The sequence below is a fragment of the Opisthorchis viverrini genome (genome assembly GCF_000715545.1).
Source record: "Opisthorchis viverrini unplaced genomic scaffold opera_v5_38, whole genome shotgun sequence".
In the NCBI taxonomy this organism is placed as follows: Eukaryota; Metazoa; Platyhelminthes; class Trematoda; order Opisthorchiida; family Opisthorchiidae; genus Opisthorchis; species Opisthorchis viverrini.
The window spans coordinates 1,728,015-1,751,778 of NW_008751695.1; the positions used below are offsets into that span (position 1 = coordinate 1,728,015).

Here is a 23,764-nt window from a genome sequence, read left to right on the forward strand (position 1 = left end):
TTATCTGAAATTTGTGACTTGCAGGTAAGCTAGTTTTATATATGCAGTTGGTCTGTTCAACGTACAGGTTGCTTTATCCGGGGCTTACCGAAAACTGTCCAACACACTGCGCGCCACTCTGCAATCGGTTTTGCTTTTGTTTTTCCTTCTCTTTATCGATCTTTTATTTTTAGGACAATCAAACCGATGAGGACGTCAAACAGATTAGCTTTCAGTTTTACAGCCTCATGGATGAGGTATTGACTTGTTCCTCATTTCGTTCACCTGCTACCGCTAAAGCTTATAGATCTGCATCAGGCACTTTCAGCTGATATGCGATCGACACTGCTTGATCGGATGCAAGAATACGTTGACTTTTTCTCGGGTAAGCTTGTGCTTCCCATTTTAGTTCACTGCTTATAGGACTTTCTTCAGAGAACACGGACCTTGAGGGCTCCGTAAGAGCGCGTGATCAAGCATATCACGCTTACATGCGGTTGCCAAAAAAGTCTAACGCAAAGGCAATTAAATCGACTTCAGCAGAACTTGCAGCCGTAATTTTTATCCTTCTGATTATATGTTGCTCTCCGATCTGTTTGCAGCTGCGTCGTACTTTCAACTGGACCGCTACACTGCATTACGGACATCTTAACCGTGCCTGTCGACTCCGCGAGATTGTACCTTTGTTGACAATGACCAACTTCCTTGACACGCAGATTCAGCACGCAAGAAACCTCTCGGAGCTCTTCGGGAATTCAGCCTCAACTTTTCTACAAGTCACTCAAGCAGAGTTACAACGGTATGTTTTGCCCTGTGATCTTCATCCAGTGTAAAAATGCACCGTTTGTTACATGAAGCGAGACGTTCCTCGTGCCAAATATCATTTGTCATTGGTGCACTAAGAAGTATCCAAAGAAAACTAAACAAGTAACTGAAAGCATTCTGTTGATTACGCCTCATGATATATATTTGATTGTCCGAACGTCTCTACGAGTGTCCTAAACAGCAACCTCAATGCTGACAATAAAGTGCAACCCTGTCAATCTTAAGGGACAAGATTAAGTATCCTAAGTTCATACGTCAAGATAGGTGATCTGGTGCTTCACAAAGGGTATTCTGATGTGGTGCACGCCAAAAATTGAGCTCAACTCTGAGGAAATGAGCTTTTTGGTCTTCGTGTTAAAATAAAACGACTGATGGATCCAAATTCTGTACAGACGTACATTAAAGTGCATCAAGGCTACACCTCCCCATAAGTGAACATTCATGGGTGGAGTGATGCTGCCTATCTTGAGAAATGATTAAGCTAGGGCAGTTCCGTTGACGTGCCAGACTTTTCGCATTTGATCCTGAACAGTGGTTATGCAATTGGCTTGTTCAGGAAAATTAAGGAGAACCCTGGCACTGCTTCAAAGGCTCAGTTTTCCAATCCAACTGGTTCCGTGGGCGGCCTGACAATATCCTCGAATAGGCTGCCTAGAAAACTAAGCTGTCGAGCAGTATCACTTCACACTGCTCGGTTTTTACATCTGGAGCAACCCGTACAGGGAAACATTGGTACCATCGATCACTGTCAATTTTAGCCGTTCTCTTACCGGAATTACTTCTGGTTCTGATCCCTTTAGTTCATGTCTGAATGTTAAGCCATCTCGTCCCCGTGGTTCGAACCCGATCTCCGCTTCTCGACTTCCCTTGTCTGGGCTTCGGCAACCTGGCAGTATCGCAGCCCTCGTGCTTCCTTTGCATAGCATGGTAGCTAGGCCTCGAAAGGGTGTTATAGCTGAACGATTATATTATATCATTATTATGTCTGCATGTTAGCCATCTATCCCGGAAAATAAGGTTTTGACCCCAGACGATAAGGAAAACCGAATTTCACATGTCTGCACTGTTGGCTGATTTGGAAGGTACCGCTCTGTAATTTGTATTATTAGAATTCGATGTATGCTACCTGCAGAAGTTTTGTTAGGTGAAGACATCTTAGCACTGTCCATACCGGGGAGAGAGAGGCTATAAGATGATAAAACTCTGAGTAGTGCCTTACTGAAGTCTACCATCATGTTTGCCTCGTGCTGCTACTTGCCTTCAATTTCCGATATCTCCAACGCATCGTGTAGGCGTTTTCGAATGAACGAGTTAACGCAGTAGAAATACGTTAACTGGTCTTGGCAATAAGTCAACCGGTCATTCAAATGACAAATTCATTTGGCTATTATTGTCAATGTTGTTGGCAGTTTATGAATCTGAAATGCGCCCAAATCCAACCAATTTCTGTCTTCTGACTATGTCATTTAAATTGCTGAGTGGGTGTAATCATTTCGTTTGGATACGTTATAGAGTCGAAATCTCGATGTCAAGCAATTCAAGTCAACCCCACCTGTTTTCCGGGGCATTCGTCATTTCGCAACTCTATCAACCTATTTATTGTACACGATGAAGTGTATCAATAAACCATACTGAACTGCAAGTTCGAAGTTGACAGCTTAGTCAGATTGGTATGGACGGTTCCCTGGGACTTCAGTGAGCTAATCATAATTAGCGGAAGGTGCTGACGATAGTTTACAACAATGGACGCGTAGCAAACACAGATGGTAACCTTTTAGTCTTCTCTCTTAGTGGCTTATCGTTAAACTGCGAACCGTTATCCATTTTATCAGGCAACTCGCTTCTGAGGAACAGTTGATTGAGCTCTTCAACAATCGGGTGGAAGCAATAAAAGCCCAACCTCTGGCAACCTTTTGCCCAGAGCCCTGGATATTTACACTCGATGGTAAGGGGCAATCTCTATTTAAATGTCCAATACTCGATCACAATGACAGGTTAACCTGCACGTTTGTCTTTGTTGATTCGTCTTTATCTCATGTTACTTCCACCGGTTGGATGCTTGTTTTCAGTCTGCTGATTTAATTAACTTACGTCTGAGTTCGGTATTCGCCTGTCACATTAATTTGGGTTTTCGTCAGTTTGGTGAGATGTTTGTTCATAAATTGTTCAGCTGCGGCACGTATTTGCAGTGTAGCCCGAGGGAGGCACTAGGGTGGAGCTACTATCGGACTGTTCAAGCCCAAATAGGACTAGTCGAAAAAAACATAGTTGGGTTTGAACTCTGAACTTCTGGTCCTCTCTTCTCATCTGAGCTACAAATGTCTTGAGTTCCGCCCGCAGCGGCCCAAGTACAACTGATTTTTGGGCACCTAGCCTCTTAGTAACTGAGTTTCATGCATAGAACTTTTAAACTAGCTGATGTACTGATGTCCCATTTGTGTTGTAGCCCGAATGAACCACTTCAACACTATTTGGACGGAGTATGCAATTTTATGTAGGTGCCGTGTTTTTTGTAACTATCCCTAGCGAACAACCAGCGTCACTGAAGAAGGGTATGCATCTTACAGAGTAGTGAGTACACACAATAGCGATCAGGACCCAATGTCCAACAGCACTAAATATGTGTTTAGAATTTGGTGGAATTGCCACACAACAGGTACCGTCTATGTTCCTAAGATAGGCGCCACTGGCAGATGACTGGGTTTTCTGAAAAAATAGAGTCTGGAGGAGTGCACACCACACTTTCCTATGTTCCCGTTTGGCTGACTGATAGTTGTCTGTTGAAGACTATCAAACCATCCATTCTGTGTGTCGTTTAGATCATTTTTTACTCATGCGAGCGTTCGTCATTCCGCTTTCACACTTTGATTTAACCCAAACTCTATCACAGTTTGCTTTTCATTCTTCTTTTACCAGATTCGTCAAATGATATCGTTTCGGAACCCGGTTCACACCCAAACCGGAAACTCCTCTCAAAAGCGGGCCATTTGTTGCTTCGTAACCGTGTCAACCTGGTTTGGCGATGGGTCGAAGTTTTCTGCTATACACAAAGTGGAAATCTGATGTCCCAGCAGTTTGATGAGGTGAGCCCATTTTCAGTCATCTATTCTGCTTTGTGTAGGCTGTTGATCAGTTGACACTTGTTTTGTTAGCTGTGCTCGACAACTGGCATGTAAACGTTTCGCTACCATGTTCTGTGCTTTCTAGCACACTTAGTTCATAATTTTTTTTCCAACTGGTTCTCTCACCTTCGTTTTGTTGGTACACTACAACAGGACTCCCGGGCAGTTTTATTCGCTAGATTTTCAGTCCCATTTCTGATATTTTCGGTACTTTTCTTATTTTGAGCGCGCACTTCTGAGAAATACTTTCTACTAAAATTAAGTACTTTTTAAGCTGCACTCTTGCAACAGTAGCACTTTTGCGTTTCATCCCATGCTCATGAGCATAGTTGCGTGTGTTTAATCATTTCTAGATCGGGGCCAGTCTGTTGGTTGACTTAAACCAGAAAGGCGTCTACATCGAGGAAACTGTTCAAGATGATCGGCGCAATGTTTTTCAGATAGTATCACCAACCGAACGTAGGTAAGTGATACTGTTCCGCAGACTGGTTACGTGCTGTTTTTAGAATATGGATATTGTGATTCTTTTTTTATTTGGCACACTTTGATATCGGCCGAAATGCCTATGCAGTCATCCAGCCAATTTTTTCATTATCTACTAAGGAATGGTATGCTCATATTCGAACATCTTGACTGCTTCGAGGAGATTGTGACGTGTCGTCTGGTCTGTTTGGATGTATGACAAAGCTCGCTTTGAACGATTGTCCCATCTTATGATATGGATCATTTCACCCTGTTTTTTTATGCTTGGATTTGGTTTTGGTGGACAGATTTGTAGGCTCCTTTACAATTTCTGCTTAATCCTTGGTACGACTGCAGCACTAAGTTTGGCTTTATCTCATGCTGATTTGGAGTTCATGCGTACCTAATGCACTTCAGACCATCCTATTTCATTTATCGGAAACACCTGCTTCCCTCCTGTAGGCTTCTATTGCCTTGTGTGACCCTGTGTAGGACAGCATTCAGCAATTACCGATGCAATGCGTAGGATGATGGTATTTGTAGCCTTTGTGTACTTGTATGGAACACGTAGATTACATACAAAACAGCCGTTGATAGTTCTGGAGTGTTTTCATTGTTGGCACTTCGATTTAGATTGGACTATGGTCAATGCGATATTTTGCTGAGCCACTCAGCGCTGACTTCAAAACGAGGATGTGATAAAACTGGGGATGATTGTTTCTCGCCCGCTATGTTATTACTGTGCAAATTAGTTTAGGATTTCATGGTGGGTACACTTTGTGCGTGGTGTAACACACCCTACAAGGTAACAAAATGTTTTACAATCTTAGTGAAATACACTCATTTACGCACCAATTTGGCTTCTATGGGACATCCTACTGAATCTCTCGTTCGTGGTGTATTCAGCAAACTCGTCTACAATCGTTTATGGAGTTTGACCGAAAATGTGCTGATGCGGATAAGGTGGTTTGATCCGGCCTTTCGGTGCCCTGAATGCTCGGTATAGATGGGTAAGACAGAACGGGACACCAAGCTTTGTCCTTCTTGTTACTGTACGTTATTGTGCTCGTCGCTATCGAGTAGATGGCGGAAACCTGTTCTCTGTCGCGCACTGGCTATCTTCAAAGGAATGGGAAGATTTTGACCCGCTCTCACAGTCAATTTATGCTGAGAAGCAATGTACAGCTGTTTCAAAAGTGGTGCAAAGCTTGGATCAGCGTACTCGTCACTTGAGGATGTCCTCAACATGTGACCATGTGGAATAAATCCCGCAATTGGTGAATGGGTGATGATACATCCCATGTAAGTGCATGTTGATTACACTGTAGACCAGTCGCTCCCGGTCAGACGGTTTTGCCGGGAGGTCGCGGGTTCAAAACTCCCTAGAGTTTCATTAGATTCATACAAAAGGATTCCCAATAAGGACGGAACAGGTTTTTGGTCTTTCTTAGCTTTCCATTTAATTTTCAAGACGAATTCTCGATTGAAATCCCAGAATCTGATCTGCGGCAGCTACAATCACTGTACAACGAGTACGCAGTTTTTATAGCTGACAGTGATGATGATGACAGGTGTCGTCTAGTTAAATTCAGGACACCCCAACGAAGCGCTTGTGTATGATTTCCTGCGAAGGCCTAAAGTTCAGTGACTTAGTTTTGAAGATGTTAGGGATTCTATGGAACGTATCTAGTCCGCCTTTCGTGTTCCTTGATTTGAAATATCTGTTCCATGTAGATTGCCGAGCAAATTGTACTGTGAATTACGTGCACACTGAGTTCCTTGTTAGGAACCCGATGGCGTGCTAGCAGCAAATATCTTTGTAGACTGTGTAGCCGAATAGATGTTAAAGTTATGGAATAAATTCCGGGTGGTGTTCGGGGTACAGGTGAGATCTGGGAGTCGAATATATAAATTGTGTGTTAACATCGGCATTCTGATTCGTTCACGTGAGATTTCACGAAGCGATTCGGAAATCGGTTGTTATACAGAAGTTGAGTAAGGCGAGTCAACTCACTTACTCAGACGGATCCGTCTCATCTATCCCCATAAATTTTATACAGATTTCTTGTGAACGTTAGGTGCACCATACAGGAATGTAGATAAAGGTCGGAATGTGCTGGTTCACAGCGGACGCCTTTTTAGAGTATTGGACTCATTGACCGGCAGTTGCTGTGACTGATACCTTTCACATTTCACAGTAACTATTATGTTGCTACCGCCTTTGTGTTATCCTTGTGATATGCGAAACAACCACATAGCAAAAGCATAATTTTGATGGATTTGGGAGGCACTTAAGAACTTATGAATCTAGGCGAGATGGCTCAAGTGGTTAGAGCGTGGATTTACTGATCGGAAGGTCCGTGGTTCGAATCCGATCTCCGCCACTCGACTTCCCCTGTCTAGGCTTGGGCAACCTGGCAGTATCCCAGTCCTCGTGCTTCCTTTGGGTGGCATTGCAGCTAGGCACCGGAGGGGTGCTACGGCTGAACGCTTTCTATGAATCCAGGTGGCGCAAAAAGAGACGTGCTACAATCGGTGAGGCGTACATGCCCTTTTCGGTAGTGTCAGACTACATTCACCGTTCATGATGATGATGATCTTCTGGTGAGCTCTCGAAGACAACAATTCACTAAAGTGGGATAAAAAGTACGATTGACCTCGCACTATGTTCTGTCCCGTCTCTGTATGCCAAACATTCGGATCGCAGATTGTGCTCACATCGTAACCTCAAAGCACTCACTACCGGGAATGACTGATGCCCAACGATCCAAATTGATTTGCTTATCTCTCTTGGTAATCACTTCTGTATTATCATTCATGATGGGGGGCCTTAGTCTACGAAACGTCCTACATGAACCACTATTTTTTCCAGAGCTTCTCAATGTTCAATTTCGACTTGGCGCCCAAGCCGGTCAGTAGTCTCTTTGAAAATCGTCAGATGTCGGGGCTTAACTGTCACAATGTTATATGCTACAATAACTGTGGTCTAGTGTTGTTGTTCACAAGCTTATTGGATTAAGGATTGGCTTTCTGTTGCGTATGATCTCAGCTCGTCGTTCGAATGCACTGTTTTCTTTTCTCTTTCCCAGGACCATTTACTTACAAGCGGAAAGTAATCAGGAGCGGGATGAGGTAAGACCAGCACAAATTCATATGTTCACAATTTTTCAGTAACTTCTCGGTGTGTACCATTTATTTGGTTGGAATGTTTGTCTCTTCTACTTGATAAGCCATTGTTTGACTGTTGGATTTATGTACTCTGTTATCTGTCACTTTTTCGTTGTGATCCTGAACAAAATAGTCACAACAGCGACCCCACTCTGAGCGAACAAATGTATTTATTTTCGGCTGCTCTTAAGGTTAATGGGACAGTTCCCGAATGGTTGGATTGCTTTCCATAGATGATTTTATAGGGAATCAATCCAATGAAAAATCATGAATTAGTCTTTGCACAAGATGAGTATGAGAAGAATCTAGCTGTGTGACTACTTGATACAAAGAAACCACCAAAGAAGTTCCAAGATAATCCAGCAATGAAGTTACCAACTGTAGACACAATTGAGTATTTTAGCCTTTTTCACGGGTAAACATAATGTTTGATCCGGACGGCTAAGGATGATTGGGGCTATCGGACTATACGCAGCTCGTATTCAGTAGGCAGTATGAACAGACGAATGAGGACAGTAGATGCTGTTTTGACAACTGCTTCTATGAACAACTACGGTAACAAGTATTATGAATTAAGCAGAACCTACAATCAGTAGCCGGGCAGTCCGTAGGAGAAAGAAAAGGGGCTGTGTGGCAGCAGGGCTTTCTGGAAGTAACAAGAAGTATATACCGGATGATATACAAACGTATGGATATGGTCAGTCAGACAGTGTAAATAGGCCGTAAACAAAGTTAAAGACAGTCTACGTTCAGAAGGTTTATGGAAACTGTCCGGAAAACGGGTATCGAGTGAAGTTGACACAAATTAAATGTACCTTCATTTCAGAAGGTCTTGGTAAACAATCTGCAGTTTCTACTTTGGCAACATTTCGCTTTTGACACAAAAGCCAAGTGAGCAGGTTACGAAGTTCATTAGGTTTTAGGACAATCCTTAGCTGACAGCGTGACGAAGTAGCACGTGCTACGTGTCAAATCGAAACACGCACTTAAGCCCGTTTACAACAAAATCCAAAAAAATACTATCGGGTAGGATGCAATACAAGCGTAGTGCAAAAATAAGGCCGCCTGGAAAATCGGGTTGGAGCAGCGGATAGTGCACTCGTCTGCCATCCGAGGGGTTCCTGACTTCCACCTCCGAGCGGCTACTTTTTTCGTCGGAGTAGACACTCCAAAATAGGTAGAGCTGACACGAAATTGAAGGCGAAGATGGACATGTGACAAAATATCGGCATTAGTAACTAGAGGGTAGACAAACCCTGAGCAGGAGCAAAAAAACAGGAGTGTCAGGGAAGCAGAACGTCTGTTAAGCAGGTGTAAGTCACACTACTCATGAGTAGCCAAACAAAAGATAACCGCTGATTTCCATTGCTTCACTGGAGCAGTCAATGCACGCCAAATGGTCTTTGGAAGTACCCCCCCCCCCAAGTAGGACCGTTTCAGTCGGTATTGTGGATGTTTCCCCTTTTGGAAACTCACCATATCCTGTTGGTTGTTTCGCTTATGTCGCCAGATGTTTCCTCGTGAGCACAAGTCAGGTGGGAATAATTCAGAATAAGCTCAATGCTTTGTGGCTAGTGTTAACCGGGAACAACAAACCAAAGCAGGAAGCCCTTGCTCTGGTGGATTATTCGAAATTCAGAGAAAACCAGGAAATGTAGTTTTTTTCAGCAGAATGCATCTCTAATGATATACATTATTTGGGCGCAACATCTGTGTATCAGCCGGCACCGATATCCTCGGACATTTCTAAATCGATTTTCAAGCCTCACCTTGTCTGTCGGGCCGATTTTAATGTTTTGCACTCTGAAGTGAGCAGGACAGCAAACCGCTCATGCTCTCATACTAGATTCACTTGATATCGATATGTGCTTGACAACCGAGAGGCTGGCAGTTATCTAATTTGGGCAGTTTTTTTTATCAGTATCATTTTCTTGAGTGTCTTCCAACTCCTTCACTTTCGGACTCCGATTCCTATTGGGACGAGATTGTCACATAGTACCGCGGGTTTTGCCACTTCCACTCAAGCACCCGTTTTTGTTCAGTTTTCGAATTGACGAGTTTGTGAAAGGAACGCTAGAAGTTCTTCAAAACCCTGGTGTTCAAATAACCACTTGCGAAAACCTTGTGGATCTGGAATATTCAGAGCCCATCGTTCCGACCTTCGAAAAGAATAAGGCATAAGTGTTTTTTGATTAACTGACCAAACTCATCCCAACCCTTTGCACCCCTAAAGTGTAAGGTCGTGTTTCTGGACATGCACTCATTGGACACGCCACTGACTATCCAAGCGGACGCATTCGAAGTTGGGAAGCATTCTGCGTATTTTGGAAGTTGCATTACTTCCGATTGCAGTGTGACAAATGAGGCCAATGCGTGAATCTGTAAGGCTCGGTCGCATTTGCTACCGATGGCGAAGAAGCGGCATATCCCTGAATCTCAGGCTACATACAGTACGGACCGTTTTGTTGTATGGCTGTGAGTCGCGGCCTTTTCGAGTAGCTGAAATGAGACGTTTTCAGGCCTTGGACCATCCTTGTCTCAGAACCGCAGGTCATGTAGTCTGGTGTCGGCGAATCCGTAACAAGGCAATTATTGAGAGACTTGCAGGTTGTGCACCAGGGACCTCCATCGCAGAATATGCGCAGCAACAGAAGCTGTGTTGGTTAGGCCGGATCATTGTTTGCCGGAAACGGTGCTGTTTTCCGCACCCAATGCAGAGTTGCGCAAGCTGATAGGTGGTCAACCTTTGGCCTGACAGACGGGTATGAAAGAAAATACGGAATTTTGGGGCGCCGTCTGTGCAACTAGCCTTGCAAGATCGAGTACACGTACTCTTCCGTGTGTATGGTTGGAGACGCTGCAAGATATAACTGCTAATCCATGTCAGTGGCGTTTCTGTTGCCAGTTTCTATCCTGGGTGTCTGGGTGATCGTCGTAGTCTAGCACTAATTCCATTCCCCATCCACTCGTATTTTTTCGCTATAAGGCTTTCATATAAATTGTGGTTGTGTGGCAGCAAACTATCAGTATTGAACACTGGTGTTATTTTCCCAAGGATGATAATGATAATCATGACAGCTGTCCCGCCTTATCTTCCGAAAATCAACACAATGTGAGTTTCTGTATAAGAACTCGGACTAGCTATCTTGCATAGCTGACCCGACCAATAATCCGTTCGACCGCATGTTCAGCGCAGCCCACCCTCCCGGCTCTCTAGCCTATCTGATTGTAGTTCCCATGTGCCGAGGCTTTGTGTTGCTTTTCAGCGAATCAAGGAACACGGCTATCACGCTCGGTGTTTTTGGGACCGCACTTTCGACTCACAGTCTTCGGTTTCCTCCTTGTCAGTGATGTGACTGGGATAAAACATGCCGTTCGGGCAGAGCGATGTTAAGAATTAGTAAACCGAATTGGGCGATCGATTGAGGCATCTGTCTGTACCTCATGTTACTTATTTCAAAAGTGTGCATTGTCTGGCGTGGCTAGGTAGCTGCCTACCTCATGTACATCCGACATACCCCTAGGTTAACGTCCTAGATGTTTTTTCGACGATTATTATATGGATAAGTATCCATCTCTTTTAGTTGTCCCGAACTGGAGCTATTGTATGCTTTTTTTTTACTGTACTTCATTAATCATGTCCCTTATACCATGATCCTTCATTTCTTGATGGGCACTGATGGGATGTTCACTGTTTACTTGTGCGCCTCAACTTCCTTCCCAGCAAGTGTATAAGCAAGTACGGATGTTGCCTTTTGTTACTACGAATTTGTGACAACCATTTAACGTGAACCACATTCTATCCGTCGTTCCGTTTCGGTAGATAGAACCACTCTCCTTAGCACGCTGTGTTAACCTCTTCCCGGACATTCTTGAAATGTGACCCTTGGTTACAACAGGTTAGTTAACTGCACTGGAATCGACCCCACAGGTCAGTTGGTACACGATGGACTGTAGCAGGATAGCACGGTAGATTAAGTCATGTTTGTATGATTCATCTAATCGGGCATGCCCGACTCAGCCCATCTACGGATAACTGGAGTACGCTGTTTATTGCCGAGGTTGGCCGTGAACCGGAAAGCATCTACATTCGTTCCCTTGGCATCACAGTTTTTCGTCACCTCACAGCCGCTTTTTTGAGCACGCAACGTTTATTTACCACCTTTTGTTTCACCTACACTGCATGTCATACATTTTGCATAGGTTAGACGATTAATAAGAATCCACATGAGGTGGTATTTTTGTAATGACGCATCCGAATTCAACCTAATACGATAGTTCTCTGACCGAAAGATGAATATAAACCTCGGATTACGTACCTGCTTCGAAGCAACCGTTTGTGCGCGGTTTCCTAGTGCATTGCACTTAGATACATTTTACAGGATCCGCTAACGCCCTTCCTGTGAAGTAATTTCCATGGTCATCTACTTCCCGGTATTTCTTGTCATAGCGGAGTCACTATAAGTCTTTCTTCACCTCACCCTTATTTGCCAACTCTGTTTGTCGCGCGTCGAAATTATGTTGCGCTGCTATTTCTCGCGTGCATGTATTCGGTGGATGAGAAAGCATCTTAATATTTTACAAGTATTGTACTAGACAATTAACCTGCGTTTCTTTTGCTCACTCATTCTTTGTGGAAACTTATTTCCCCACATCTTCTCACAGTGGATAGCTACGTTGACGAACATAATCTATGATGTGAACAACCTAGGAACATGGGATGCTCCATCGCGATCAGAATCAAAAGCTACATCTCCCGAGGTGAGTCCTCGGAATGGGTTCCTTAGATTTTCTAGTTCACGTTTTTTTCCTGACTGTACTTTCTACCTTTATTGTTGATGACAGAAAGTGTCGATTTTAGGAAGTTCATAAAATGCAAGGTAATCACCTGGGCTTTTAAGCAGGAACGAAGAGGCCTCATTTTTGGTTAAAAAGGTACATCTAGAGTGAATCCCCTTTCTGTAGTTTCCTTCATGTCTCCCGTATCCAAGGCTCAGCTTTGTTAGCAGTTTGAAGGACACTTTTCAATTTCCATATAGTTTAAGCCTGATAGAATTCTGTCATTCAGTTAGTTTTTGACATTCGGCACGGTAATGAATCAAGCGCTAAACTCTGAGGTCGTGTAGCGGACCGTGAATGAAACTACCGAAATCACTCTCTGAATTCATAAAATAACCGTTGTGTGCACTTTATCGTGGTTGATCTTGGTTTTTTCGTCAAGTTTGAAAACTTTTCTCCATCAGGCAGTTTGTTCAGCACTCTCCACCGTGAACAGATTATTAAGCGTAATATATATTACACTATTGGGCCGTTTTTTCGAGCTACTACCTGGCTGATTCGGATTTATTTAACTTCTTGCTATCCTTTAGGTGAGTTTTATCGAAATGCGCTTAACTGTTTTCCAATAGGTTCGTCTCTTGCCAGACCAGTCTCTAATCTGCCTCCGTCGCAGTTATCTGTAGGTCTGTTTACTTAGATGGCTGTCATTTCGTTCGTAGATTCGAGCAATCTGATAGCGAACGTTTTTTGTCACCAATTGAAGCGGTATCATTTGCACCTTTTTGCTTGGCGCACCGGCGTCAGCTTGCGCCCGTTGATGTCTTTCATATCTCAGTTACCCAACGACACATCAATTATTGTTTGTCGATCAGGTGGTTGTTGATCTGCTCATTGAGCTCGGTGTATGCCTCCGGGCCCTGAGTTGTCGACACATTGCCAACACACCATGTCTTCTCTGGTGGTGAAGCGTTTGCTCCACGCTCAGCTAATGGCCCATCGATCAATTTTCAACCTGCCTCTCGAAGAATCTTAGTACTTCACCCTCTTAGTTGAAGCCGAAGGACTTGTCTCACAGAATTCGTTCTGTTGTCGACCACTGGGTACCCATTCGTTGGTCACAAACATCATTTCATTGCCTTCCTAACAGACCCCAAGAATGACATCGGCTGTAAACCAATCAGACTGGTCTGTGAATGGCATGCCCCCTGTCTCTTTTGACCTACCTGCGGTCAACCAGTTGAACTCGATTCGTGACGCTGAACTCATACAGATTCACCGTGCAGCACCAGTATCAGGAGCCGACTCGGCCACCGTTTCTGATCCATCCGATGTTTCAAACCAACCGTCCGCAAGTAGTTCGAAACCAGATGAGCTTGTTGTGGATGCCGAAGATATTCCAGAACCATTGGAATTGGGGTTTCTTGGTTCCGTTCAGCTACCTCGAAACTTTCGTGAGTCTACTTATTTGCCATCGTAGTGTGTAAAATAATCTGTCTTATCTCCACTGTATTTGGTGCCTAGTAATACTTATAAATTACTTCACGATAACCGCCTGCAGAAGGGGGAACCGGCTCTAAGAATATCCCAGATCGATGCTACCCTTGAAACACGGTTGGTAGCTAGGTCCGAACACAAAGTCATTGTTGTGTTCTACTGTTTGGCCGCATTGACCATCTGCAGACAAAGTAGTTCAGAGTCGATCTTCACTGTTGATAGCCATCCAACCAATCAACGGAATAGCAAACGTGCGGACCACAATGCAGCGCAAATCACAATCGGGCCAGTGATATTACAGGAGAGGTATATACCAAGTGGCCAATCACATGAGAAGATATTAGGTACTCTTCAAAAACTATATAAATGCAGCCAGACACAGAGGAGGCAACCACTCAACTGCGCACTGACGATGTCTCCTCGACTGGGGAAGAAACGTTTGCAAGCTAGTTGCCAAGATCGGTGAACTTAATGACCATCTGACCAACTAACAAGTTTTAATTATGCTCATGTGCTATGGCGTCATTCTGAGTAAGACATTGGTAGCTGGAAGAGTTCAGACAACAGGAAGCCTGGTTTGTGGATCAAATGTTCCAACTAATGTGGTCTACATCATTGAAACAATTAGGTGAGTCGTAAAATAGTATAACGGTGACCTTTACACTACCGCTGAGTTCCTTGTCGGTCCAATATACTCGCCATAAGCACTGATTGGCGAGTTCGTGAAGAGAGGACATTTCTCACAGACGTATTGGGATAGGAATCAGACGGTCACGGTTTACGTGTGTAACTTTGCTGGAAGACCGATTCCTGAAACTATATGAAGAGCTTACTGGCGTTTTCGATCGTGACTTCTGTTTTCTCGTCGTACGTGACCATTTTCAGAGATAATGTATTCGAAATCGACTTGGTTTATGGGCTATCCACTAACACTAATGAGACTCAACTGGACACCCACAGCTGTGAAGGACTTGCTTGTGACCGATGAGATCAGGGATAGGCTGCATTTCTGTGCTCAGGGCAATGATGTCATCAGCATAATGAAGACCGATTATCCTTATAGGACGGCTTATATGTACGCCACAAAAGTCGCTGAGGACATGAGATAATGTCCAATCAATCGGAACACTGAAAAGTTCGACGAAACTAGGCAACCCTGCAGAACAGCGGAATTTAAAGCAAAAGCTGTAGTCTTCCCTTCGTATCCTCGAATATGAGGTTTGGTAGAAGCTCCCTGCCACCATCTTTCAGGACAGACATGAAAAGCGCCCGCTGATGGTGTCAACTGCTGCATTAAGGTCAGTGAGGAAGCGGTGTTTTTATTTACTGCAACTTGTACCGATGTTCTGAAGCACTCCGATAAAAGCTTCTACCTTGACGTGGTGGTCGGGCCATAGTGCGGGCTATATATAGCGGGCTATATACCTCGTACTCCGAGTAATCGCACAACGAGGGGATCTGGAGGTAAAGTGTACTGTCCTAGGATGGGAGTGGGAAGGCAATAAGGTGCTTCTCCGAATATTGTGCGGCAGAACCTGTCCATCCAGATGACTGTTTTCGCACACCGATACTTAGTAACAAAGGATATCTGAAAGCCAATGAATCATTAAAGTATCATGATAGCCCAGAAACCCGAGTGCATGCGTCTGTGTTTGTAAGTCACACAAGCATGTTGCAAGCAAAGGTGAACAAAATGGATAGCTGAGTAGACTCACGTTGTGGTCAGGAGCAAAAAGTTGTTTCCCTTTGAAGCACTGATGTGAAACACATAATGCCCGTAGTTGTTGTCCTTGTTCACCCTCTGAAACGAAAACAACCGGTGCGTCAGCAGAAGCATAAAGGAAAAAAACGACCAAGGAAAAATCGAACCCAATCGACAGAAGTGTGTATTTACCTGCAGAATTAAATGGCCTTCCGCCTGTCTCCGTTCATACGGCCGGATAATGCCATCCATTTGTAGGTAACGAGGAGGTCTTACCCGAGCAACATCCTCGACTGTGTCTGCGATTCTGCAACATAGAAAGAGATGAGAGCAGTTATACCGATTGTGAAACCCACGAGGAGGGAAGATCGTGAGTAGAGCCAATGCAATCACCTAAAACAAGCGATCCCGGCCTAAAGCTGCCACCTTGACGTGGTGGTCGGGCTTGAGTGCTCCAATGATCCCGCGGGATACACTGGCTGGAACGTCGTTCCACAAGGTGTAGCTACGCCAGGAAGGCTAAAGGGTGGCAGCGAGACCCCGCACTACGAGCAATCGTGGTACGGGGCGGTCTGGGGGTAAAGTCGTACTGTCCTCTGCGACAGGAGTGTGAAGGCAGTAAGGTGTTTCCCCCAGGCGACCAGCATGTCCGTAATTATGGAAGCAGCGATGCTGCCTTCCTCCAAGGAAGGACGGGTTAGAAAAGGTCGGCCCCAAAATCCGCATATTCCGATCACCGAGCGGTTGAATGTGACCGCCGGCGCATTATCCAATACGGTCGAAATACTTTTAAAACCAAAGAGCCCGGTACTGCTCAAAAGGCACCTGGTGTTCGCAGCCGCATCAGGAATGAGACAGTAAAGCCTTATTCCCTGCGCCCTCGGATTAGGCCACCCCCCTGCAGCCGAGCAGGTCAGCCTGTTGAGTCGTATGCCCCGGGGAGGGTCTTCAAAGAAAACCCTACTGCCCGCTGCCTCGCGGGTCAGACTTTTCGAGCCATATGCTAGGACAGAATCTCCCAACCAAACCGTACACCCTCCCACTGCTTTGTGGGTCGAACTTTTGAGTCAAAGTCTCAAGGTGTGGTACGTCAACTCAAACCCCATCCTCGGTCTGCGTAATCGGGAAGCATCATTTGCCTACACACTTCGTTATCCACAGATATCCCTCCCCAACCCCTTCCCACCATGTTGCTGGGTCATTTGGTTTTCAGTTATCTGACCCAAGAGTCTTATGCACCCCACTGCCTATTAACAATGAAATATCGCCTTGCTAAATCCACGAGATCTTTTATACTTAGGAGCATTTAACGTCCGTATACCATGTCGAATTGGCAAACAGGCACTAAAACCTTACATTCTATTAGAATTGATGTACACTGTATCCGAAACACACAAGCATGGTTATGCATTCCAGAACGCCAAGCACAAATCCAGCTCCGGTGATCCAGAAGCAGTGACTCGTGCAATATATGGTGTGAGAGCTGCACTCAATTCTTTGAACTGTACGCGCTTTAGTGGATCGGATCCCAGTGAAAAGTCGTCTTTGCGCCGTCTGGTAATCGAGCTCAATCAAGCTCAATGCGTTGACATAAAAATGGGGCCTGTTTTCAGTGTCTGCGTATGCCCCATGGGACTGCATTTCTGGTGCTGAGAAGGATACCTTCTATCGAGAGTTCCCCAGGCTCATTCGCCAAGCAACAAGCACCGACGTTGTGATCATTGCGGGTGATTTGAATGCTCAAGTAGGTTGTGTGAGCTCCTTGGAATCATATTTGGGCGGTTGATTCGGAGTCGATAATTGCCGCACAGACAACGGAGATCGACTCCTTCAGTTGTGTGCGTTTATGGTGTGTGTTTATTGTGTGTGTTTATGGCAAGTGCGAACTTTAACATAAACGTTCGCACCGCGTAACCTGGCGGCTACCAAATGCAAATCAACCGTGGCCATCAACCAGAGAGCTACAGTTCAAGACTACCACACCACTTGATTCCGATCACGCCATGGTGCGTGCATGCCTCTCAGTTCATTCCCCTTCAGGGCGTCGCGGTTCATCAAGAAGCATGCCAGTCCACCATCTTCGAAGAACTACCATAGCTCAACAATCCTCTGCAGTAGACCAATGCTGTACTGGTAGTGAGCATGGGAAAATGTGAAAGGATCTGTGCTAGCGGTGTTCAGTGCTGTCTGTTTGACTTCTCCGGTACGACCAAATGACCACTGGATACCGTCGAGTTCAATAGTCATTATTGATGCCAGGAAATTCATGCGAGCAGGCAACGAGTACGACGGCGCACGCAACTCCCTCAAACTCCAAATAGTGAAGAGCCTAAGGAAAGACCGAGAGCTCTGATAACTATTGTAAGCCCAAAAGATGGAGCAGGCTTTTGCTACGGGAAAATATGATTGACCGGCCCCTAGGAAAGCAACGGTCACTGAAACGTTGAGTAAGAGTGGCGGCTCATTCATTCACTTGAAAAAAACGTCGACTGGAAAGATTCACCGAACACTTCGAAGAGCACTTTAGTTGGGCTGCTACAACACAGTCTCTGGAGACTGCACACGAGTGAATGGAATGGACTATTTAATAGCCCATCGGAAGGAGAAATGAAGTACGAAGTATCCATACTGAAATTTTAGAAAGCACTAGGACCGATGGGTCTGTATCCAGCTCTCTTCAAAGAAGGCGGAGAATCCCTGGTGACCCACCTAACAAAGCTTATTGGTGTGATGTGGAGCGAGGAAAATGTGCCTGTAGAGTGGGACATGTCGACAGATAAAGCGGTACGCAGGCGCTGTGGAAATCACTGTGGGATCAACCTGGTTGCTGTGGCATTGAGAGTCCTCTCTGGTCTGACTGAACACGGGGAGAGACAGATCCGTGAAAACTAAGCTGGGTTCTGTGCTGCAAGTTGATGCATTGATCACATTTTCAAATTCTGGAACTGCTTGGGTGGTCCTTCCAGGGGTCCCGTCAGGATTTAAATCACGTTGATCCGTTCCACAGAGCTTATTGTGTGCCGAGCGGAAAGGTGAAGATTGAGCATTCACGTACAAGGGTACGATTTGAACTGCATTTGTTTCCATTTTCTGCTTCACAGTACGACATACAGTTTTTAAACGATGCCTTCTGATCTAGCACCAAGATGTAGTCCATTTGGAAATCAATGTCACCGTTACTGTAGGCATAAGTGTTAGGTATCATAATTCGACAAAGGCGGTCATCATTTTCATTGTGTTGTCCAAGACCAAAATTTTCAAGGATGTGATGTCTGGTGTCCGTCTCTCAGGACGGCACTTCGTGTCAACTTGGCAGTTAAAGGGGCATCGCACAACCAGACTCCGGTTTCATAGATCAAGCAGATCACGACATTCTGGCAGCGTGCATTCGTCTTGAGGGTAAATAGGGGAGGTTTGGCGGAGGCCTAGCCCACTCTGTCAGATCTGGTGTTTGTCGGAGTTTGCTCTTTTAGCCCTTGCACACCCGAGTGCGACACGCATGGCACCAGGGTTTCTGATTATCGGTGACCGTCACACTGCATGGTACTGAGTACTGACGAGGAGCCCACATTCTCCCCGTACCACGTAAAACCCCTTCGTGCCCGTGTAGCACTCGTCATGTGGTTCATCATTTGGCCGGTTTTGCATTTTGGAGAAAATCCGGTTCTCAACCAAAAATCCACACCCTGACAGAACTAGCGCCAGAGCTAAGTTAACTCTACATTACGAGTCACACCAATGGTTACTACCGACGCGCCATGAATGGATTTTATGGAATGATTCCTAGTACTCCATGTGTCGGTCGTTTTTCTGTTTCCAAGAAGCCTACATTTTATCATATGAAGTATTTTTCGCTAGCTGTCTCGATAGATTTATTCCAAATGTACCTATAGTAACCTAAAGATGACTCGATGTGAATCTGAAGTGTTGCACATCCCTCTGGACAACTCATGCCATTTTTGCGTTTTTATTGATGACATTTCATAGTTTAGTCCTTATCATATCCACAAATCCTTTGCAGAATCTTCAGATTCACCCCATTTCAATGATGTCCTCAGCTACATCCTCTCCTGTCGGTCGGCATCAGGTCTCCCCCACCCTTCTGCGTGCCGCCTGCTTATCACTAGACGAGATATTTGGCTACTGACTTGCGCGGAAGATCCTAAGTGCCCTGTGGGTGACCGGAAACGAACAAATGTGCTGGCTAGAATTCCATTCACCAATTTTCGCGCGTGGCTCATTTGTACGGGTAATGCGAGGTATGCTGTTGAAATATTTTGGAAATGGCAATATTTGTGTTGTCTCAGAATCTCGCCCTTTTTAGAGCGGTGATCAGTCGAAGCTCGCCCCTAGAATATGACATTAACTCAGATGGTGCACATGGCAATTGTTATTACTGGCCAACATGTAGCTAATGCTACACAAGTCCCCGAACACTTCTTCCGCCACACTTCGTAGACCACATAAAAGCTCATCTGTTCTGTGTCGAACTTTCTAGCTGTTACTTTCGGATGAATTTGTTATACCAACTTTACGCGCATACCCATAGTTTTCATGCGAATGCCTTACGGTTATTTTGGTGAGAAGGTTTCGAATGAAGGTTATCGACCTCCTGCTGTGTCAGCTTTAGCAACAGTCCAATGTAAACGAAGCTGTTTAAATCAAGTACACGGTCTTCTGTGGTAGATGAACCGATCGGCCGTTAATTGCTAGCTTTATTTGGGTTATTTTATTCCTCGTGGAGTGCGCTTTTCTCTTTTTACTATGCCCAAATGTGCGTGAGTTCGTCTTCCATCGGAAGCATATTGGTTAGTGCAGTACTGATGAATATATATATTACTTTTAATCGGGTTGTGCAATCGAGCGCTGTTGAGCTGGATAGCGAGCTGTCGCAAGTCAGTTGACCGCTGCCATTAATGGACGACTGGACCTTTACTCAAAGTTTTTAAGGCGTAGTTGACACGATTAAATGGGCACTGATATAATGAGACCTGTATTGCAATTTGGACCAACACAGACTGTCCTTCTATCAGATTCAGATATAGTGTGGTTTGCTTATCCAGGGAATTGATGTTTGCATTGCCCAGCTGATCGTAATGGGCATGTTCCGCGTGTGTGGGTGAACACATGTTGCGTGGTATGATCATCCGTTCATCGATAAAGTCAAGAGAACCTGGATATAATGTCACAGACCGTGACTAAATCATATAAAAGAACGCTCTGCAGTCTTTGTGTTCATAAGAACTGTGAGAACTCTCTGATGTGTTAGTTACTGTGGGTGATTAAACCTTATAGTCGAGGGGTTCGGGGCTTGGAGGGATTTCATTTGGATGTCGTTCACAAATTTTATTGTTCTATATCGGTTGGTAAGCGCCATAAGATTAACTGAGTGCTTTCCAGTGCTTGTAGAATAAAGGGTGCCGAACTGGTAAGCGTATGGGCTCTGGTTCTAGATCAACCGAATTGGGATCTGGGAGTATGTTGTGATCAGTGAAAAGAAGTCTTCCAAGCAGTTAGCTCGGGTCTGAACTAGAAATCTCAAGCCAGCAAAAATCCAGTCCATTCCCTCAACCCTTAACCTGACCGTTGTAAAGAAAAACGATATGCGGATGAAGTGCCTTAAGCTAGAAGAACAGAACTCCGAAGCCATCTATCTTAGTTTTAATCAGCCACAGCAACCAACGAAAACTTTAACCAACGTGCGGCGCTGATTTGATCTGCTTGCTTGCTATTCCTCTGTCTGACAAGAAGCTGGTGGCTAACTCGCTCTGTATAACAAAGCCTTTATGTCAAATGCGCAACTTTGCTCAGCAATAAATACACCAATTTTTACCACACCCTTCTGAAACGACCACTTCCGACTATTTTCCATCTTATTTGGGCTGTTCCGACTTCCTACAGTTAGTTTCCCGAAGTCAGATCGTGAACCTGCATGTCGCAATGATTACTACCGGTACTGGTTGGCTGTAGTAGAAAGGGGGCGATTTGAATCATCTCAGTGACTCCCCCCTACTGTGAAGAAATGCGCACATTCAGTTTGCCTTCCGGTTGCAAACAAGACTAGCAGTATTCGATTATCTAACAAACCAGCTCATAATCCGAAACTTAACGCTACTGGTAATTTTGTCCAGTAGCTGATTTGGTTTGCGCCGCAACCCTGTCATAGCAGCCAGAGGTCGAACCGAATCCCCGAGTCGTTGGTCGCTGGACGTCTTGGAACCGGCCATTGCATAGATCCCGATAATTGCTTTCATGATTCACTGGGTAGCTGAAATTCTAAGTTACTGGCGTTCATTAGAATCCATATCAGTAAAGATCATTTGCTCAAAAGATTCGATTCAAACGTTGTCACCGCAGTGCTAGTTACGCCCAATAGTTGTCCATTTTTTAGTGTTTTTTTTTCATTTTGCCATATGCCTTCAAATATTTCACACCCACGACTGAAAGTAGTAAGAGCAATGTTAGCAGGTCACGACACACTCTTGGTACTGTTGGTTAAAGGAAGAAGTCCTTCGCTGCGGAGTTATTTATTAGAAAATGCCAACTGAACGGTTACAGACTTATTGGACAGGGAAGCAAAACTGTCACGTGCATCTTGTTTGCAAAAACTGAATATCCATCTTCTCCTTGAACGCGTCTTCCTGGACTTCCCTGGATATTCATTAACTGTTGCTCAGGTCCAAACAAATGTGACCCCACAAGTTCCGTAATAAGTCTCACTATTCGAGAGACGCAAAGGGATTTTACGGGGAAAACATACTACTCACATGCTCCCCCATCAGTAGTATCACCGTCACATTGGTACTGTTCTGTGCATTATGGTAATGTGTGGTGTTCGTCATGTGTCATATTGCAAAAATGCCATTTTGTTGAAGTTTACGTTGTCTGAATGAGGGCCTTCCTGGAAGTTGTCTCGGTTGTGAGGAATGGAAGTACTAGCGGTTTTTTAAAGTGGCACCCGCCTGTTTGGCTTGGCTCTGTTCAGACCTTTTGCCCTGCACGCACATTGTACACTGTTTATTACAGTTTATTACCTTTTTCACTTGGATTGCCGTTAAGAGCTCACTTCCTTACAAATCTGAAGTGAGACTAGAAAAAAGTCAAATATTCCAGGATCGATTTCACGCACCATACCAGGAGACTATTTACTTCCCATGTATCTTTTCGTTGTCTTGCCAACGAAGCATGGGGGTTCTGATTAGTGGACTTGTCTTCCTATTCACTATTTCCGTAGATTTGACCCTCGTGTAAGCGAATCCCTTGGTGGAAAACAACACAAGTCCCGTCACACAGTCAGAACTGTCACCTTCAGTTTATGGCTGTACCGGTCTCCATTATTTAAAAAAACGCAGGAATCACCACGAACTGTCACCTTCAGTTTATGGCTGTACCGGTCTCCAGTATTTTAAAAAAAAACGCAGGGAATCACCACGACCTTGGCACTGCACCACCAGCACCATCTACGGTCAACCGATTCAGCTAACGCTTCGCTGTTTTTCGTCTAGTCTTTCTGTTAACAGCTAATGGAAACTGCATTGTCAATCATTGCATCTGCTTTATGCCCTGTATAACCGGCAAACAGGACTGGAAGGCCAACACCTATCTGTAAGCGGTCAAATGAACTTGATTTGAACTGACTGATGGAGATGGTATAGATCGTTATGTCAGAGGGCTAAGTAACAAGGGAAATACGTCTGACGATGATTGAGGCGTACAAGGTGTGCAGCTCGTGGCTAGAATATCAATTAGTCACCATGTCCGTCATCTGAAGCCTCGACTGAACCCGCAGTACTAGGGGTACTACAATCCATGTGAAAAACCACAACCAGGAATTAGGAACGAATTTCGTCGTTCAGCCTCGTAGTTTTTAGTGAGTTAGTGCAATCACTCAACAACACACTGAGCTAAACAGTTGCTAACTGTCTCCTTGCTCACTGAACCACTATGCATGGTTGAACATCCAGTTTTCCAACTATGGATGTGTCAAATTTCTCACAGTTTCTAAAGTATTTAAGCAATTATGATCGAATTCGGAGGTCGAACATCGAAAATGCATGTGTAAAAAGTTATGAAATCTCAACCGAGTATCCAGGTTCCCGGGTGGGTTTGTTTTCTTACAGGAAAGTCGTGTTCCGAGTTTAAGCTTAACTGCGGTATAACCTCGGGAACCATCATAGCATTTTTTATTTGCATCATCGTCTGGAGGTGGAATTGTCTACATTTCTTGCTTTTT

The 23,764-nt window shown here is 44.7% G+C and overlaps 1 protein-coding gene across 1 annotated transcript in view; it reads left to right on the forward strand.

Annotated features, from left to right (window-relative positions):
- Positions 1–312: 312 nt before the first annotated feature.
- Positions 313–23,764, forward strand: part of T265_02940 (hypothetical protein) — a gene marked incomplete at both ends in the record, with an annotated part of 29,000 nt that continues 5,548 nt past the window's right edge. Inside the window, 9 exons of the mRNA XM_009167304.1 lie at positions 313–364; positions 403–778; positions 2,637–2,749; positions 3,721–3,887; positions 4,280–4,389; positions 7,478–7,520; positions 12,222–12,317; positions 13,483–13,786; positions 19,553–19,790. Coding sequence (XP_009165568.1) covers positions 313–364; positions 403–778; positions 2,637–2,749; positions 3,721–3,887; positions 4,280–4,389; positions 7,478–7,520; positions 12,222–12,317; positions 13,483–13,786; positions 19,553–19,790 — 1,499 coding nt within the window. The remainder of the gene's footprint in view (positions 365–402; positions 779–2,636; positions 2,750–3,720; positions 3,888–4,279; positions 4,390–7,477; positions 7,521–12,221; positions 12,318–13,482; positions 13,787–19,552; positions 19,791–23,764) is intronic.